General features: G+C 33.3%; 1 protein-coding gene across 3 annotated transcripts in view; it reads left to right on the top strand.

The window, feature by feature from the left end:
• The window catches only part of LOC114340056 (uncharacterized), a 74,503-nt gene that overhangs the window by 959 nt on the left and 51,522 nt on the right, over positions 1-22,022 (top strand). For all 3 annotated transcript variants that reach the window (XM_028290774.2, XM_028290778.2, XM_028290776.2), the window contains one exon: positions 2,905-3,241. In XM_028290774.2, coding sequence (XP_028146575.2) covers positions 2,905-3,241 — 337 coding nt within the window. The remainder of the gene's footprint in view (positions 1-2,904; positions 3,242-22,022) is intronic.

The raw sequence follows: 22,022 nt of genomic DNA on the forward strand, positions 1-22,022 counted from the left end.
ATTCTTAATACAGTCATATTTTGAACTTCTCTAAATATCTGTTACCATTTATCTGTTATCATTTCAAAGAAATGGGTTAACATAGCAATAAAACTTTTTACAATAATGAAAAAGTACCTAGTTTATGATCTCTGAATTTGTCGGGACCCTAAAAAGACTGGTGCCCATAACATAACATTATTACTTGACAGGTCCTATAAACTAGACATCATTTAACTTTGCAGTGAATTGTACATAAAAAGTTTTTGGATTCACTGAAAAATATATTAAGCGGTAACTATTTTATTACAACGTATTCTTATACCTAAACAGATAAATTTATTAAGGGGAAGGCGCAAAATCTTGGTCAAATACTGTTTAATTAAATTTTTTCGAATCCTGAGAAAACTAATAAATATTTTTGAAAAATTTAAATGCAGAATGAAAGACTACATTATTACCGAGGGTCGAAAGTCTGTTAAAAAAAACAAACAAAAAGTTTATTTTGAATGAAATATTTGAAATTAATGGTAGGGGAGCCCAAGCAGGGATTTTTGCAGTTACTCGAGTGATTATCATATGGGGAGAATCCTCGTACCCTGTAGATGTACCACTAGCATATATTGGCTCTTAACATAGGGGAGTTCGTTAAGGAGGGCCCGAAAAAAAATCCATCCTTAAAAATACTCAAAATTGTCAGATTAAGACAAGGTAAGTTAAGTACATGCAAAAGAGTGCATATTTCAAAAATCTGACGAGTTGGGCGTAAGAAAATGGGTGAGTCAAAAAGTTTCACAAAAAAGCGAATATTTCGCGAAATGTACGTCAGATCAATAAACTAAAAACTATGTGTTCAATATTTTTCAAAAATCTATCGAATGATACCAAACATGATCCCCACCGAGAGGGGTGGGGGTAAATTTAAAATTTTATATACAAATCCTGTGATATTTCGCAAAATAAATATCAGATCGAAGACTGCAAAATACACTTATTCAATATTTTTGAAAACTCTATCGAATGGTACCAAACACGACCCCCACAGAGGTGGGGTGGGGGGTTACTTTAAAATCTTAAATAGGAGCCCCAAATTTTTATTGCAGATTTGAATTCTTTACGTAAAAATAAGCAACTTTTATTCGAAACATTTTTTCGAATATGGATAGATGGCGCTATAATCGGAAAAAATGATTGTTGGAAATGGAAAATTAAATTAAAAAATGGCATGTGCCCACTAAAATGGAAAATTTTACTTAACTTTTTTTGGTTTTAGGAGCTAATAATCAACAACCCAATAGGTCCCACAGCTCTCGAGTGACTGCACATTTAGCATACTTTGCTTCCCTACCATAAATATCACACTAAATTTTCTGTATTTTTTTGCATCCCTGTAACTTATTAAAATAAACATTATAGAGGTTTTCCAGAAACTTTTGGCCTTTGGTAATAATGTAGTATTTCACTCTGCATTTACATTTTTCTTTAAAAAATATTTATTAGTTTTCTCAGAATTCGAAAAAAATAAATGAATTTAAATAGCATTGGACCTAGATTTTGCGCCTACTCCCTTAACCTTTCGATGATTAACCTTTTTTTGTTACACGGATGACCAGGGGGGGGGGAATGACCCCCAGGTCAAAAATGCCCAAAATGACAATTAACAAAAAAATGAAGTTTTTTTTATGGCATGGACTTTATGTCATTCAGCCAGTCACAACATGAATATTAGTATCATGTGTAGTTTGTATGTTGAGTAAGTGTCTTGTTACTTTGCAAAGTCGACGTCATTAGCGTAAAACTACTTGGAATTACACATAATAGACGGTATTTTACTAAACATCAACTTCAGAATATATTTTTTATTCGTAAAATATAGGAAATTTTTTTTATTTCAAAATATGAGGATATCTAGAATGATGTTAAAGTCAAATAAAAAAATAATGAGTAAAAATTGAAAATACTTTTGAATTTATTAAAGAAAAACATACGCTCGGGTCACAATTTCCCCCGCTTGGTCATCCGAAGGTTAAGGAGTAAATGGAAACGTTTCGGGTCCTCAAATCTATATTCTTTAAACTGGGATATTCCTATAATAACCGGATTCTAATAATACATACAGTAAAAATAAACATTAAAATAACTGCATGTGGGTATGGCTATGACTTTATATTATATTAAAATCATTAATAAATTCTTGAAAAGTTTGGTTGAAATGAAAATGTATAATACGTAAGTTTAAAAATATTTTTTACCTTGGAACAGTAGTCAACAGGAAATGGGCTCAAACAACCGAAATGTGATCTAGAGTTGAAAAGGACAGAGCAACATTTAACATGAGAACTGTTTTCACCCATTGCAACATAATATATCACTCCCACTAAAAATGCGGCTGATAAAATGCTATGTATTTCCAGTCTTGCTCTATGGCGCAGAAGCCTGGACACTAACGGAAACATTAATGAAAAAGCTAGAGGCATCCAAGATATGGGTGTATCCCACGTATCCTCAAAATATCCTGGACGACCCACACCACCAACGTACAGGTATTGCGCTAAATGGGAAAACAAAAAGAATCTCTTTTACAATTAAGAAACGAAATCTTGAATACATCGGTCATATTATGAACCATGATAAATATCGTATACTCCAACTGATAACGCAGGGTAAAATAGAGAGCAAACGTGGACCCAGAAAAAGAAGACACTCATGACTGCAAAACTTAATGGTTTGGACAAACATCGATTGAGTTATTTAGAAATGCCGCAAACGAAATTAACATTGCCATGATGATAGCCAACGTCCGCAACGGACAAGGCACATGAGGAAGAATAAAAATATAAAAGTAATAGTCAGCCAATGTAGCCATGCATGTACACAACTTTGTCTAATTTTTTTTTGTAGACGATTAAGCTTTTCTTTTTTCAGCTTAAAGAAGACATGGAAAATTATATGGAATATACTCTCAGTAAAGTTGCTGCTCGGATGAAACCTGAAGTAGTTCCCCATATATTTACTTGTCAGACAGACAAAAAAAAAACTATCTTGCAGCCAAGTAGTGAAAGTAGAGGCAAAAAAAAAATATCAGATATTTTAGTGGAATCTGAGTTGTCAACAAGCAAGTCAACATTACCTGAAGATATACCAGATCATCAGCAGCCAAGTACTTTATACCAGGCCAAGTATCAGACTGAAGCTGAAGAAACATTGTCATCACCTTCTAAAGTTGACTTTGGTTGTCAGGCCAATCCAGTTCAATATCGCAGTAAGTCAACTCAAGTGTCAAGGCAGTTAAAAATCATAGTGACACGAGCCATAGGCGAGTGTTATAATTTATCAGAGTGAAGTAATAGCCATTACATGCGAGTAGAATACTATACTTTTTCTACGACCATTGTTTTTATTTAATTTAGTAAAAAAATATAATTATCAACTCCTCGAGATTGAAATTATAATTGACAAATATAAATGTTGTTTACCAATATTACGTGGCTGAATAATTCGTAGCCTACTATTAGCAAATGCTGTCTTATGTATTGTAAAATTACAACAAGAAATAGTAAATTCAAGTTTTATTCGTTTCCGAAAAATTATAAGCACAAATTTGTACTCATTGTCAATGTACTTGTACCTATATAGGAAATGGCTACTCTCAATGGACATAGTATATCATAATTTATATTTAACTATATACAGTATAATAAAATAATTATATATAATATGTTATAACATATTCAACACAATAAACTTTATAAAATATGTAAGCACAATATTAGTTATAAATTCAAATTAACACAACAAAATAAGCTAATGTCACTGTCACTAAAAAATGATAAACGTCAACATTTTTAGTAAACAAGATATAAACGTAAAAATATACTGACCCATTTAGCAAAAAATCCTTTAAAATTTTTTATTACTTACTAACTTTTGTTTGTGAGTAATGAACTATTACCCACGGGTAAAGTAATGGGTGTTATTAACTATTCAAAAATAGTGAATAATGAGCATATTATTAAATGATCTTAGAAAAAAAAACTATTATTCTTAATTATTTACAGCTACTGTACAATAGTGGAAAGACGTTATTTTTTCAAAAAGAAAGTGCATTTTTAATTAAAGTTTGTAAATTCTGGATCATAATGCACTTCTATTATGGTACACTCATTTGTGGTCTCGAAATCTGGATGTGCAACACAAAAATACCCTTTCACATTTCTAGCCCAAGTATTTTTTACTTACCTCCATATTTTTAATGTACCTCTGAAATGACTTACAGTAGGAAAAATGAAAGAATACCCATGAACGAACATATAAAACACGCTGTATTTTCCTGTCACCGTGGCACACAAAAAATTGGCCAGCGCAAGTACATGTAGTAATTACTGTTACATGTACTTGCACTGGACAATTGTCTTTGTGACACGGTGACAGGAAAATACAGCATGTTTTATATGTTCGTTCATGGGTATTCTTTCATTTTTCCGACTGTATCTGAGATAGGACACTTTACTTCCACAACAGCATCTTCAGTCCATCAGGCGATGCTCCAATAACACCATATTCGTTTAAAATTATAAAACCACAGGTTTTTATATCTGCATTTATTTTCTTCCGAACTTGCATAATAACTGTCTTTTCTAGTTGTTTCCCTCTCTTGTAGCAAAAGTATCAAATTTTTTAGCTACCCCAATAATTTGATTAACTAGAGAGCCACTTGACTTCTTACAAACAGCCATTTCGTATAATTTTGACGCAGTTATTCTTCCATATCGCAGCTCAAACCAAAGGGAATCTTCACTTTGTGTGTGGCTCAACTTAGATATATATATAATATAGCTCAACAGGCCTTAAAGGCCCATGGCTTGGAACTTCTCCACGGTTTTTCTCCATTTTCTCCTGTCCATGGCCGCAGTTCTCCAATTTGATATCCCGATTGTTTGCAGGTCTTCCTTACATGCTTCTAGCCACTTTTTCCTGGGTCGTCCTAACCAACTTAGTCTCTTTGTTCTGACCATCTGGCTTATTTCTGGTTTCCGGTACAGCTCTCTGATCTCTGCATTTGTTCGTCTCCTCCAAATGTCTTCATCGTTTTTTACTCCCCCGAATATCTTCCTTAGGACACTCCGCTCCCAGATGTTCAGCATATTTTCTTGGTTTTTGTTCATGACCCATGTTTCGCTCCCGTAAAGAACTGTGGGCTGGATCACTGTTCGATAAAGTCTTAATTTTGCCTCTCTGGAGATGTTTTTGGCTCTTAGTAGTTTGTGTAGGGCTCCGACTGTCTTTCTTCCTCTCGAGATTCTTTTTTCGATTTCCTGGCTTTCTTCCCCTTTACTTGTTAGCGTTACTCCTAGATACTCAAACTCCGTCACCTTTTTGAAGCAATACTCTTTATTCTCATTGTTTGTGGTAGTTTTCAGTTGTGTGTCTTCATTTGAAGTCTGTCCCATTTCCATATACTTTGTTTTTTGCTCATTAATTCTCAGTCCATACTGCTTAGCCTTTACTTCAAAGAGTTTGAAAATCCTCAGCAGTTCCCTTTCCGTTCTTGCCATTAGCACTATATCGTCCGCAAAGGCCAGAACCTGGTTTCTGTTGTCAAAGATCATACCTTTCGTTCGTATTCCACTCTCTCTCAATATTGCCTCCAACAAGAAATTGAAAAGTACTGTGGACAGCGGATCTCCCTGCTTTAATCTCCTTTTAACTTCAAATTTTCCTGATAGGCTTCCTTCTATCCTTACTCTGTTGTCGGTCTTCACTAAGGCCATTTTTACGAGTCTGATCATCTTTTCCGGAATTCCAAGTACTCTTAGGGCCTGGTACAAACGCCTTCTTATCACAGAATCGTAAGCTTGTTTGAAATCTATAAAGAGGAGGTTTAACTTTAACTGTTGCTCGTATGTACTGCTTTGAATCATTTTCAATATGAATATTTGATCAATGGTGGATCTGCCCTTTTTGAATCCTCCCTGGTATTCACCAACCTGCTCGTTTAAGTGCCTTTCCAGTCTGCTTCTTACGACTCTGGCGAGTACCTTATATGTTACGTCTAGGAGAGTGATACCCCTATAGTTTTCACACACTGCTCTATCTCCCTTCTTATGAATGGGACATACTATGGCCTCTCTCCATACTTCCGGCATTTCCTCTCGCTCCCAGATTTTCGTCAACAGGCTACATATTCGCGTTATAAGTGCTTCTCCCCCATGCTTGATTAATTCTGCAGTAATACTATTGCTGCCTGCACTTTTGTTGTTTTTCATACTATGTATGATTTCTCTTATTTCTTCCACGGTTGGAGTCTCTACTGTTTCCGCCGGGCCTCTGACTTCCTCTACCATTTCCTCTTGCTCCTCATCACTCCCATCAGGTTCTTCATTAAGTAGCTCTCTAAAATGCTCCTCCCATCTACTTAGCTTCCCCTGCTTATCTCCTATTAGGTGCCCTTCCTTGCTCTTGTAGTAGTTCTGTTTTCTTACACATTGGTCACTGCTGCTTTTCGCCTCCTGGTAGAAGTTTCTTACATTTTTATTAATATAATGCTCTTCAATCTCTTGAAGCTTTTTATCCATATGCTCCCTTTTCTTACTCCTACACACTTTCTTCGCGCTTTCTTCTCGCCGCTTCATATTCATTCCTGTTTTCTTCACTTGGTTTATCCATATATTTTAGTCTTGCCTCATTCCGTGTGTTAAGACTTTTCTTGCAATCGGTTTCAAACCATTCTTTGTCGCTCCCCTTTTAACTTGACCCAACCGCTTTTGAGCTGCTTCCTTCATTGCGTCTTCTATTATTCCCCACTCCATTTCAATGTCACCTTGCTCTTCGCTCTGAAGTAGTTTTGCTGTCACGTCTGTCTGGAAGTTTTCGGCGGTTTCTTTTTTCTTTAGTTTGGCAACGTCATATTTTTTATTTATTATTCTCTGTTCTCTGACCTTTGGGATAGTTTCTCTTATTTTCGTAATCATTAGTATGTGATCGGAATCTGCGTCTGCTCCTCGGTAAGTTCTAATATCTGTTATTAATTTCGCGTGCTTACTCTCCACTAGGACGTGGTCGATTTGGTTGCGTGTTCTGCCGTCTGGAGCGATCCATGTTTCTTTGTGGATTTTCTTGTGGTCGAAGTAAGTACTGTTCTTACGATGTCAGTTGGACCAGAAGCATTTTTGGGGTCCGGTCAGTAATTCTACGAAGAGCATAGAAATAAAGATAAACCATATAAACATTTGCTTGCTTCAAAATTGATCACTCCTTGTATTAGTCCACATGGACGCGGGTGTGGCTTTTTACATTCTAACGTATCTTATTGGGCAATACTGAAGAGTAATTGGTCAAATTGTTCGGAAGTGCTTAGGCTCAAATCATATCGTTATCTGGTTAAAATACCTTCTCATGTTTCAAAGGCGGCAAGCAATATAAACACTAAATAAACAGTGTCGTCATAACTTACAATTATTTTATTTTTATAATACATTTTTTGTCTCATTTCTTTAGTACTTAAAAAATGAATAAGCACATTAAATTGCATTTGTAAGTATTATATACTTTTAATGATCAATTTTAAATTTTAATAACTGTATTGTTTATTTAGGATGTCCCATATATTATGCGAGATTTAATGACGTCAATTTGCTCAGTCCGCTGATTGTATAATGTAATTAATGGAATTTTTCATGTTTCATATTTTTATTTTTTCCAATTTTCCTTTGTATGTGTCCATGTCTAAGAGCCATATATGAGGAGAGGGAGTGTACATTGATTGAAGACTCTTGATTTTAGGTATTGGGGGTATTTTTTTTCTTTAGAATAAAAGACAGTTTTCCGAGTGATGCCCAGGCCAATCTTATTATTTTTTTTTATTTCTTCGGTCTGATTTTTTTTATTTAATTTAGTGATTTGTCCTAGAATATCTCTTTTACTTGCTTTATTCTTGTTTGTGCCACTTTAATTATTGGTTCTCCTTGTTGATTGGTCATGGCTTTTGTTTTACTGTAAGCGATGTTCAGTCCCATCTTTGTCGATTCACTATCTAGTGCTTCCATCATTCTTTGTAATTCTTCACTATTTTCTGTTTTAATACAATATATATAGTCAAAAGTGACATTTGCAAAAATTGTGTAGCTCATGTTCAAGTAAAATAAAAATATTATCTTGCTTTGTCACCAATATGAATGTCTTCTTCTTCTTTTCCTTCTTCTTCTTCTTGTGTAGACATGACTGTCTGTTTTTCAATATGCCTCCAGTAAGTTGTCATTCCATTGTTTTCGTGGTCTTCCCACTTAGTTTTGGATCCCGCATATGAAAAAAAAATTGATTAATAGCAAGCTGAAAATTTTTTAATGGCTTAAGAGTGTCTAGTTGGATATATGGGAAACTTTGATATATGGGAACACTGGAACAGGGGAAGTTTTAATTGTGCAACAGGTTAAAAATTTGGAACGGCCAGACCACGAAAACGGCACATGTATTTTGTCCGACAGAACAGACTTAAACTCTCCGAACAGAGATTAAACTCCCATGCAAAAATCAGCCTACTATTTATCACCAAATGGGCGTTTTAATGAGTGGAACATGTAGAATATGTCAAATGACAGGAATTATGACAGGTGATAAATAGCAGTCTGATTTTTGCATGAGAGTTTAATCTCTGTTCGGAGAGTTTAAGTCTGACCGTTCCAAATTTTTAACCTGTTTCACAATTAAAACTGCCCCTGTTACAGTGTTCTCATATATCACAGTTTATCCGACTAGACACCGTTTAAGCTATTAACAAATTTTCAGCTTACTATTAATCAACTTTTTTTTTCATACGCGGGATACAGACGTAACTGATAGGTCTGGATCCCGCGTATGAAAAAAAAGTTGATTAATAGCAAGCTGAAAATTTGTTAATAGCTTAAGGGTCTCTAGTCGGATAAACTTTGATATATGGGAACACTGGAACAGGGGAAGTTTTAATTGTGGAACAGGTTAAAAATTTGGAACGGTCACACCACGAAAACGGCACATTTATTTTGTCCGACAGAACAGACTTAAACTCTTCGAACAGAGATTAAACTCTCATGCAAAAATCAGACTGCTATTTATCACCAAATGGGCGTTTTAATGAGTGGAACATGTAGAATATGTCAAATGACAGGAATTATGACAGGTGATAAATAGCAGTCTGATTTTTGCATGAGAGTTAAATCTCTGTTCGGAGAGTTTAAGTGTGTTCTGTCGGACAAAATAAATGTGCCGTTTTCGTGGTGTGACCGTTCCAAATTTTTAACCTGTTCCACAATTAAAACTGCCCCTGTTCCAGTGTTCCCATATATCAAAGTTTATCCGACTAGACACCCTTAAGCTATTAACAAATTTTCAGCTTGCTATTAATCAACTTTTTTTTCATACGCGGGATCCAGACCTATGATCGTCTTCCTATTGGGGAACCGTCTCTCGCCGTCCTTACTACTTTGTTTTTTGTCATTTGGCTCATGTAGTTGTTCCATTATACTCTTCTGCTTTTTACCCAGTTATTAATGTTGTCCACCTTGCATATCTGCCGTATATCTGCACTTCTAGCTCTTCCCATATCCCATCGATTTTTCAAAGTATTTTCATCTCTGCTGTTTCTAGCATTCTTTCTGTCCTTTCTGTATCAAGTCGTGTTTCTGCCGCGTATTTATGTCATTATTGGTCTGATAACTGTTGTGTAAATTGCGCCTTTCACTTCTTTTCCAATATTGGTGTGGTAGTTATAAACACAACAAGTGTCGAATCAAGTTCTGAACACACGCATAGTGATATATTTCAACTTGTCAAAAATATGTCCCATGTATTACAGTAGTAAAAGTGATCTCTCCATTAGTCATGAATTAAGACAATTCGACTGGAAGACGAATTGTTCGTTTTCATGTATTTTATGTGTATATTCAAAGTGTAGTCTTATTTCTTTGTATTATGTATTTTTAATTATCTTTGGTGTCAATTTGATAAAGAAATGTGAACAATTAACAACATTATTACTGTTTAACAAATATTGAACCATAATTTAAAAATAAAAGTTTACTCATTAATTTCTATTGCGCCGCCTATGTTTTACAAACGGTGCCGACAATCGGTATCGAATTTTGTTTTTATACTGGTCCAATTGACATCGTAAGAACAGTACTCATAATTCTCAAGTTGTTCTCTTGCGCAAAGCCTACCAGCATCTTCCCATTCTCGTTACTTTCGTCATGTTTACTTTTACCTCCAGTAGTTTTTCGGTACATCTCTTCATTCCCCACTTTGGCATTCAAATCACCTATTACAATTTTAATATCATATTTTGGAATTTGATTATATATAATTTCAATATTACCATAGAAATCCTGTTTAACATTTTGGTCTTTATTCTCTGAGGGAGCATGCACATTTATTAGACTTAGTTTTCTAGTCTTACCTCTTAGTCTCAACCTACAAATCCGTTCAGATATGGGCTCGAACTCCACTATCGCACTTTGCAGCCGGTCACTAACTATAAAACCAGTTCCCAACATCCGGTCTTCGCCACCACTACTGAAAAAGCTGTAGTTGTCTATCATTGTTACCCCAGTTCCCTTTTGTTTTGTTTCTTGCATTACCAGGATATCCAGTTTGTACTGCTTCATCACTGACACTATATGTTTTAGGGCGCCTGCTTCATAAGTACTTCTCATGTTCCAGGAACCTATCCGGAGTGTGCTTAAATGACCTTTATTTTTTCTTACTTTTGCTTCCCCTATTAATAATCCTTTCGTGTCCTCATTCATTGCCATAGTTACATTATCCTTTGATCCATCCCGGCTGCTCAGCTCTAGTTTGCTGGTGGGTCCAGCTTTCCTTTTGTGCGGTTCCATCTCCATACTCTGCCATCTATTGTGATCTTCCGAAACCCCCTTTTTACTGTTCTACCTTCCCTTCTGGCCTCTTGTGCTTTTTCCTTTATTTCCTCTTGCATTCTTTTCTCAGTTATTGTCAAATCATCGTTTATGAAAATTCTTTCTTCTTTATAATCTTTTAATTTTCTTTTATTTCTCATTAGCTTCTCCTTTTCCTCTTGGTTTTCTAGCTGCAGCAGGCATGTTCTCTCTCCTATCTTAAGAGCTGATTTAATTCCTACTTGTATATGTAAAGTTTCTTCTATCTTTTTTCCCATAGCCAATTTCAGCATCTCTGGCTCCTCAGCATCTATATCCAAACCGGTTACGATCACGTTATCCTTTTTTTTCTCTTTCTCTAGGTAATCTAGTCTAGTACTTAATTCTCGTACTTGCTTCTTTGTCTGCTCACTTTCCTTCCTAATAGCTTCATTTTCTTCCCTCAGCTTATGATTTTCAGCTCGTTAACTCTTTTAGCTCTTCTGCGTAAATTCTTTGCTCACTTTTAATATCCTTCACATCCAAGGCCAATTGTTTTAGTATTTCCATCATCTCATCTTCTCTTTCGACTCCGCTTCCTTTTCTTGTAGTTGTATCCATCTGTCTACTTTTCTTCACGACCCCTTTCTCCCCCTCTTCATCTCCTTTTCGCTTTCTCTTGCCCTCGTCCTTCAGTTCGTAGGACGACATTTTTTATTTTTGCTCCGCTTCCCCCCAGTAATAAGTCGTTTATCGAAACTAGCGTAGAAAGTATATTCTGCTTCGTCCGCTCAGAGACGAAACCCTTATCCACCTATCAATACCAGTTCTTTTTGAATTGTGCGTTATACATACACCGCGCTAAGTGCCCCGTCCCGGTCGACCCTTCAGAGACGTGACCCCTCTCAGTGTTGTTGAAATTTACCGTTTTAAATTAAAAAATAAATTTTTATTAATTCCCTATTATTTTGGAACGTTAGGTCCCACCTCTATATTTCAAAAGACCAAATTATCAGTTCCAGTTTTTACGCTAATTTGGATTTTAACTGTATAGGTTAAGCATAATGATATTGTAAGTCTACTTACAGTAATATAATTACGAATCCTTAATTTTTTGTCTCTTTCTATGCACTGCCGCCACCTGTTTTCACTAGACACCACTGAATTTGAAATTTGCTTGTGACAGCCCAAAAATTGAGTGAAATCACGCAGCTATTTCCAAACACGTTTACCTGTATCACTGTTGGTAGAGGTGTGCTTAACAGGTTGATAGAGGTGTGTGTGTAACTTAGATAGTTTTTGTATAATCTCTGGATTTACATTCGTGTTTCAAAAATTGACAAAACTGTCAGCTGTTTGTCCTAAATTACTGCTCATCAATTCGATCATTAATTGGTGGATAGATAATTTTCTTACATTAGGAAGATCACCATAATGGGCATTTATTTATTGGACATTAATAGTTTGCTATTCTTGTACTTTCTAAAACATCTTAAAAAAATCCTACAGTATTAGGAATGGCTGTGGAGTTTTTCTTAATCATGTTTCCAATATGTACAGGGTTTCTCATTATATTTTGACCCCCACTTATTTTCCTTAATTTCGGGAATACAAAAAAAGTTTCAAATAAAAGTTGTAATATTTTATCTGTACCGACCAACAGTGTAGCAACAGACCAAATTTTGTATACAGGGAGTGCCCACTAAAATGCATCTTCAATATTTCAAATGGGACACCTTGTATTTTTTTATAGTTTTGAGTAGAACTGCATTTCCTGATTACAAATATATAACATAGTGTAGCATTAGTTTTGTTCTATAATGGCGTATGGTACTACAAAAGGGTAACCTTAGGCTATGCAACTGACATTTCAAAATGAAACAATTATTAATTTATTATAAACTGTCAGTCCTCATACCGAAATGGCTTATACTGCAGATATATTACTTGTGATATTACTTTTTATATAACTTGTTATATTCAGTTATATTACTTGTGCATTGATAACAATGGAGGGTACTTTGAGCATCTATTGTAATCTTAAATGTAGTATTGTATCTTAAATGTAGTATTGTAAGTCATTAATTTTGTTGACTTTCTAAATATATTTTTTTCTTATCTTAGTATAGTATAGTAGTGCCATACGCCATAATAGAACAAAACTAATGCTACACTATGTTATGTATTTGTAATCAGGAAATGCAGGGCTACTCAAAACTATAAAAAAATACAGGGTGTCCCATTTGAAATATTGAAGATGCATTTTATTGGGCACTCCCTGTATACAAAATTTGGTCTGTTGCTACACTGTTGGTCGGTACAGATAAAATAATACAACTTTTATTTAAAACTTTTTTTTGTATTCCCGAAATTAAGGAAAATATGTGGGGGTCAAAATATTGTACAGCTTCAATATATTTTTCATCAGCTCCAACTTATGCTAATGTGGCTTTCTTCCAGTAACATACAACTTCTGTGGGGGCAGGCTCCTCGGATCGTCGGTGGAGCCACATTAAGAATGCAATGGCATGTTTGCATACCCCAGAAGAAGCTACACAACTGATGCATGACACTTCCAATATTTTCTCAACTGCTTCATTGATGACAGCATGTACAAAATAAGGCTTGTCTCTAATCTTATGTTCAGGACATATTCTTGCTTTTACCATGCACTTATTTTCTGTCCTCTTTACTTGGACATATCCAAAGGCTGAGTCCCCATAACTTTCTCTAGCAGAGCTAAAAACAAACATTTTATTTATTACAAATCATTAAGCAGCATTATTATTATAAAAATGATCTTATTTTTGCAGTTATGTACATTTTACAATAATAACCTTTTTCATGTAAAGGTATATTCTCTATTCATAGGTTTGTTAATAGTTTTTTATATTTCTGGACTTCGGAGGTAAACTGCAGTACATCGACATGGTGTTATTTGAATCAGTTCCTCTAATCTACTTATTTTATTAGTTGGATTATCTAAATTGGTAATATATTATCATTAAAATATGGTCATATCGTCTTTCAACCAATAGGGAACTTGCACAATTTTTTTTATTACATATTAATGTTCAGTTTTGCATACAAATGAGATTTCCAAATTTCACGCTTCAAAAACTTATAATAACTTAGAAGCACAAATTTAAAGTCTTCTGTATTTTAAAATAGTTCAAACGATCCGTGACGTCACATAGTTTTACTAGATTGTTATGTTTATGGATATATTTAGGTATATTCTTCTTCTCCTTCTTTAGTTTATTGGCCTCCACCTACGTGGGTATTTGGCCAGTTCATCGTCGCGGAATAAAGGGAAAATATTTATGTTGTAATGGCATTTATCGTATGTCATTGTAATAATATATACCAGTATGTTGAGATTAGCGTTTGATACAGTTTTTGAAGGAAATGAAAGAAGATTTACTATGGAAAATAGAACCATTTTGTAAACGTACAGGTTTTCTATGAATAGTTCAAACGATCAAAAACACTTGTAACGTCACATAACTGTATTTTCTACTGACGTTTATAATGTCTAATTTAAAATTATATACAATTGCGTTTACTTTTTTTTGCGGAATGTAAACATATAGCCCGATGACGTCACGACCCGTTTTGGGCTGGCTGGTATAATTTGAATTTTTAATCGTCTTTAGGAGCCAAACGAAAGACAAACAAAACTTTTTTTTCTTTGATACATGTTTTAAATTATGTTCTGTTGTGATTTATAACATTTTTTTCGAATTTAAAATTTTATGCAAGTTCCCTATTATGGCATATATCAGATTTTTATTAACATCCTAAGTGCTCTAAACTTTGTAGCAAACTCAGGCTAAATACACTTGCTCAAAGTGACAGTGTAGTTTACCTACGAGGTCCAGATTTGGAACAAATAAAACTTCAAACACAATGTTTATATCAGAATTAATACCCCAGGCTGTGGGTGAAAAAACGTGATATAATTCAGGAATTTTTGAAACCTATCAGGTGTTGTAAAGGACGATGCCAGGAATAACTTCTATTAAAATGCAACCAAAAATATTGTGCGCTTTTTTTTAATTGCGATTTTCATTTGTTAAATTTGCAATTTTTAAAGATTTTTAATTTTGCAGCGTAGGATATTGATTTTAGAGAAAAACTTTTTAATAGAAAGTTGTAGTAAATTAAAAAACCTACAATTTGAGCTATGGTAAGTTTAATTTCGTTTATTGGTTATTTCAAAACAGCCTGCGAAAGGTCCAAAATGGCCGTTTTTTACAATTGCATTATTTATTGTACAAATAATTTTTTTTATTTTTTAAAGCTTTAAAATGAAGACCTTGCAATTCCAAACATAAAAAAAATTGTAAAGCCAGATTAACGAATTTGTTGCTTAGATATTATAAATTGTTTATCCCAAGAGGTCAAATGTCGAAGGCTATAACTTTTTGAAAAAAATCGTAGAGAGTTGGTGAAACATTCAGTCTCCTTCTAAAGAGTTATATTTTCATATTCTGATGTAAATAAATGTGTAAAACATTGTTAAACCTCTAATTTTTGGGTTTGAAAATAAGGGGGCAAATTTCGCTATAAACATTTAGAGCTGAAGCGACCCTGTACATCCTATGAGTTTTTAACTTACAGATTATGTTGCTGAAGACGAAACGAAGATTTATAAAACAATAAAAAATTTCTACGACCAACTGAAGCCGAGATAATTTTTGGGTTTGAAAATAAGGGGGCAAATTTCGTATAAACATTTAGAGCTGAAGCGGCCCTGTACATCCTATGAGTTTCTAACTTACAGATTATTGCTGCTGAAGATGAAACGAAGATTAAAAAAAAAAAAAATTTTCTACGACCAACTAAAGCCGAGATAATTGTTTTTTTTTTTCTTAAATTGTAGTGCCTTTATTTATAACAATTAAGAAATTATTTTACAGTGATTGACTAAAGAAAGACTTATGTTATCTTAAAATAAAAATTATTATAAAATATAATTACATTTAATTATTAAAAATTCTTTTTAAAATCGGTGCTTTTGCGAGCGGCCGAATTTTGCAAATCGCCCGGCTCGCTTCAAATCCACGCGCTCGGAAAATTTTTACGTAACTTTGTATTAAATTTTGACAGAAAACAATTTAATAATATTACCATTACAATATACAGTCTTTACCACTGTATTTATTTTTCTTGATAAACTTTTATATGTGAAGTCTCATTTCTGAAGAAATAATATAATATTTTTAATTTTTTCATTGTTATATAAAATATAATAATAATAATGTTACTTCTTATTATACAATATAAAACTTTTTCTTCTTGTAGTGACTATCCGTTTTGGATGTTGGCGACTATCATGGCGATCTGTACTTGCACACTAAATCGGTACTGCTGCTCTAAAAAGATTTGTAGTTGTTATGTTGAACGACGTACGTAAATTTTCTAACAAGGTAATCCTTCGCCTTCCTGGTTTTCAGTTTCCTTCTACTTTTCCCTGCAAGATGTGACCGAGGTATTCAATTCTGGCTGTTTTTATTAGGGTTAACAGCTCTTATTCTTTTTAAATTCTCAACAAAACACCCTGATTAGTAACGTGGTCGCTATAAGAGATCTTCGCAGGATTCGACGATAAAGTCACATTTCAAAAGCCTCAATTTTCTTGTAGGAGGCGTCTGTGAGAGTCCACAACTCAACTCCATACAACAGTATATGAAATATATTATAACATCGTAATAACCTGATTTTTGTAGGTACTGATAAATCATAACATAATGAATAACTTAGCCATTTTGTTGAATGCAGATGTTGGTTTCTCTATCCTACCTTTCATTTTTCTATGGAATAGTCCCAATTTTCATTAACGTTAGTACCAAGGTGGTGTATGTTTTTGTTCTTTCTGACTGACATTTGTGATTGTGTTCATTTACTCTTAGAGGGTTTCAGAACTGTCAGCGAATACCACCGTGTCGTCTGAATATTTTATATGTTCTTGATACATTTTCCGTTAATTCGAATTCCGCCGGCTTCAACGTCATCCACTGCTTTTTGAAAGATTTACTTAGCGTGTACATATGTTAAACATCCGTGGTGGTAGTATATGTATATCCCAGACGGACCCCTGTATTTTAAGAATTATCAGTAATCTGTATTGCAATCAAACAGTGTATATCCAAGCAGAGGCAGGAGAATCCGACGTCATCAAAATTAAACCTGGGGTTTGCCAAATAATTGCCATGATGGTCGCCAACATCCAAAACGGATAGTCACTACAAGACGAAAAAGTTTTATATTGTATAATAAGAAGTAACATTATTATTTTTATATTTATATAACAATGAAAAAATTAAAAATATAGTTATATATTTCATTTATATGTATCATTTTCGCAATATTATTTCTTCAGAAATGCGATTTCAGATATAAAAGTGTATCAAGAAAAACAAATACAGTGGTAAATAGACTGTATATTATAATGGTATGTAATATTATTAAATTGTTTTCTGTCAAAATTTAATTTAAGTTACGTAAACATTTTCCGAGCGCGCGGATTTGAAGCGAGCCGGGCGATTTGCAAAATTCGGCCGCTCGCAAAAGCACCGATTTTAAAAATAATTTTTAATAATTAAATGTAATTATATTTTATAATAATTTTTATTTTAAGATATTATAAGTCTTTCTTTAGTCAATGACTGTAAAATAATTTCTTAATTGTTATAAATAAAGGCACTACGACTTAAGAAAAAAAAACGATTATCTCGGCTTTAGTTGGTTGTAGAAAAATTTTATTTTTTTTTAAATCTTCGTTTCATCTTCAGCAACAATAATCTGTAAGTTAGAAACTCATAGGATGTACAGGGCCGCTTCAGCTCTAAATGTTTATACGAAATTTGCCACCTTATTTTCAAACCCAAAAATTATCTCGGCTTCAGTTGGTCGTAGAATTTTTTTATGTTTTTATAAATCTTCGTTTCGTCTTCAGCAACAATAATCTGTAAGTTAAAAACTCATAGGATGTACAGAGCCGCTTCAGCTCTAAATGTTTATAACGAAATATGCGTCCTTATTTTCAAACCCAAAAATTGGAGGTTTAAAAATATTTTACGCATTTATTTACATCATAATATGAAAATATAACTCTTTAGAAGGAGATTGGATGTTTCACCAACTCTCTACAATTTTTGAAGTTATACTTCTTTACCGGCGATAGAGGGTGAATTTTTATATGGTAAAACCTAGCGACCGGGCGCATGCGCATTATAACTTTGTTCTGATTGGATGTTCAAATGACATGTCAAAAATTATTCAATATGGCGGCTGTGGCACAGCTGTAGTTAGATTATTTATGGTTGTTGCGTTTTAAAATTTGTGTGAAAAGAAACAACAAACAAAAGTTAGTTAATAGTTATACTGCCTTTTTAAATAGTTTTCATATACCTATATTTTTGGACTTCTGGACTATTTTGGACAAGGAAAACTCATTCTAATTTGGTAAGTAGTTTTTATTATAATCATATTGTAATTATACATTTGGATTAGGTTGAAATACATACATTTATTTTCTCAAGAATGCGGATTTTAGAGAGAAATCCCAAATTAGGTTCGATTTTTATTTTTAAATTATGATTTTTTGGCGTAGATTTATTTATCTAGTAGGTATGTAATGCTTTTATTTACATACTTAATTTGATTACCAACAAAAGTTCTACCAATCTTCATCTAATATATTGTTTTCTTACTGTTTTGTTATATTTTTATATTTTCTTCCACAAAATTTAAACTACATAATTTAATTTTCAAAACAACTGTCAAACAGTAAAACGTTCAGTTACCGTATTTTTCCACATGATAAATAATGTGGCATTGGATGAGTGAGTTGAGCCACGAAATTCACGGGTTCAATTCCCGATGCAAGTTTTATTTTTTTATGCATGTTATGATTGTAAGTATATTTGTTATATAATTTTTTTTTTTCAGAAAATGCGTATTTAAAATTTTTGCCAACAATTATTATCGTTCAGAAATCATTTTTTCTTTGTGGCATTTTTCAATGTGTTTGTGTGCGTTTTATTCTTTTATTTTTTTAAATTTTTGGTATTGTCTTAAAAATCACATAATATGTAGTAGAAGTGTAACTTCTTACGTGCGTACAAAGTACACACACATTCTTTTTTTTTTTTTCAAAAAGTTATAGCCTTCGACATTTGACCTCTTGGGATAAACGATTTATAATATCTAAGCAACAAATTCGTTAATCTGGCTTTACAATTTTTTTATGTTTTGAATTAAAAGATCTTCATTTTAAAGCGTTAAAAAAATAAAAAAATATTTGTACAATAAATAATGCAATTGTAAAAAACGGCCATTTTGAACCTTTCGCAGGCTGTTTTGCAATTGCCAATAAACTAAATTAAACCTACCACAGCTCAAATTGTAGGTTTTTTAATTTACTACAACTTTCTATTAAAACGTTTTTCTCTAAAATCAATATCCTAAGCTGCAATATTAAAAATTGTTAAAAATTGCAAATTTAACAAATGAAAATCGCAATTAAAAAAAAAGCGCACAATATTTTTGGTTACATTTTAGTAGAAGTTATTCCTGGCATCGTCCTTTACAACACCTGATAGGTTTCAAAAATTCCTGAATTATATCCTGAAATCGACCAATTTTTCACCCACAGCCTGGGGTATAAATGTTATATTTGAATTGCCTAAAATTTGTTTTAATAAAAAATGTCTTTAAGGTATAAAAATGACTTGAATACAACTATATTTCAATGGCAATAAAATCTAATTAAAGGTATAATGATGGATTTTGAATGGATAATTATTATTTAAAAGTAATATTCACTGGCTGGTTTAGGTTCCACTACTCTGTGGTTGATTTATTTCCTTACAGGAGGCCAAGAAATCAGACACCATTGTTACGTCTACAGTCGGTAGATTATGCGAATCGGCTTTTTGAAAACCTTCTTCCATTTTATTTGCTTATTTGTACCACCCAAAATATGTCCTTACAAACAGTCTATACACTTTAAACTAAACAAATTCACTATTAAACTCCATTTTAATCCTGATAAAACAGCAAGAGAACAAAATAGAATGACCTGAGCTAACGTCAAACAGCTAAACAATAACACTGGGAGGAATGGCGCGCGCTGGGGTATACTACTAGTGACGTCAAGCCAATAGAGAAGCGTTCTTGAAATTTAAAATAATGCTAGATTTCTACTCAAGATTTTTTATAGACAGGCTTTTTTATTCTTTTAAAATTTTAGACTAATATTCCTAGGGTGTTTCTTAATCGTTTTACATGTTTGAAATGCCTTTTTAATTTTTTGTGAACATCCTAGACAAGGCGAAAACGGCGGATTCGTTGGAAAAAATATTCCCATGAGATTTTTTTGGATAATCACATTCGTGAGACATCCCAGAATAAGATTCAAGAAGTCGCCCACATGAAAAGTGGTCCAAATTTTTTTTTAACAATTTTTTTAATCAAATTGCAAAAATCAATATTTTTGGCCCGGATCAAAATTTTTTTTAGATTTTTTGGACCATTCTGGACAAAAAAGGTCTCTTATAATTTTTCTCTAAAGTTGATCTTTTTCGAGTTATAAGCAATTTAAAATTTGAAAAACGCGAAAATGGCCATTTTTAAGACTTAATAACTTTGTTAAAGATTATTACTATGAAAGTCAGAAAATGACTAAATCAAAGTTTAAAGCCTGTAAAGCCACTATATGATCCTGAAGAAATATGTGTCATTAATTTATTACTAAGCTGTTATTTTTAATTAATAACAATGAGCGGTTAGATCGTATTGACGCAGCTATAAATGTGAGTGCGAGTAAGATGCACAATTGGACTGCCGGAATGGCATCTCTCTCGCACTCAGCATTTACGTCCGCCGAACACGTGCATGGCGCTCATTATTATTACTTAAAAATAACAGTTTAGTAATAAAATAATGACAAAATTTCTTCAGGCTCTTGTAGGGGGTTTTAAACTTTTGATTTAGTCACTTTCTGACTTTCATAATATGTAATAACTTTTAACCGAGTTATTAAGCCTTGAAAATCGCCATTTTTCGTTTTTTTCAATTTTAAATTGCTGATAACTCAAAAACGATCAACTCTAGAGAAAAATTATAAGAGACCTTTTTTGCCCAGAATGGTCCAAAAAATCTAAAAAAAAATTGTCAGGGCCAAAAATATTGATTTTTGCAATTTGATTAAAAAAATTGTTAAAAAAAATTTGGACCACTTTTCATGTGGGCGACTTCTTGAACCTTATTCTGGGATGTCTCACGAATGTCATTATCCAAAAAAATCTCATGGGAATATGTTTCCCAACGAACCCGCCGTTTTCGGCTAGTCTATACATATTTTGATAATAATATATTATAATCATCAACTTTGAAATGAAATACGCCATGGACCTGCTAATTGAAATAATATTCGAAAATATTACCTCAATCATCCAAGATAGCCATCGCTACACCCTTAGCTTACCTCAGTCTCTTAAGGTGTGTGTTCGTCTTGTCCTAGTCTTAGAGATGAACTGTGAAAATTCGGAATAAAAGCAAACAAAACAATACTTTTAACTAATCATGTTTATTGTTCAATAAAGATACAATAAAAATATGACTTATTATATGCATTAACAAAAATATTCAAATTCTTGCCAAAAACTAACAATTCTTGGATTATACTTATGGCTTTGGTATCTGGTTCGATGGTAACTTCTTGATGTCGAATGGTACTGATGTAGACTTCTTATAGACCTGGGCAGATGTTCGGCCTCAGATCCCTGCACCTAAAGATGTTGGGCGCTGTAGTCTGGATGTCATGGTCTCATTCTTCGCCTTAAACTTGCGTCACCGGTGATGTGTGAGGCTTAGGTTCCCGAAGAGGGAAAGGTTGATTTCGTTCCAAAAACTATAAGATAAAGACACATTGATAAAGACAATTTGATTACTAAAAGCACATCAATAGATGAAATGAAATATAGAAACCAAACACATGGTCGCACATTTGAAGGTTAGGTAAAAAAATTATAAAAAATTAAAAGTAGACTATAAAAAGCTTAGAACAAAACTCACCCCAAGAGAATAGTAAGTGTTGATGGAAAATAAATCTAATATTCAAATTACATGCCTTTTTAAGCAATAATTCTTCCCTTCCAGTTTGTGTCA

This window comes from Diabrotica virgifera, chromosome 6 (assembly GCF_917563875.1).
Source record: "Diabrotica virgifera virgifera chromosome 6, PGI_DIABVI_V3a".
NCBI lineage: Eukaryota > Metazoa > Arthropoda > Insecta > Coleoptera > Chrysomelidae > Diabrotica > Diabrotica virgifera.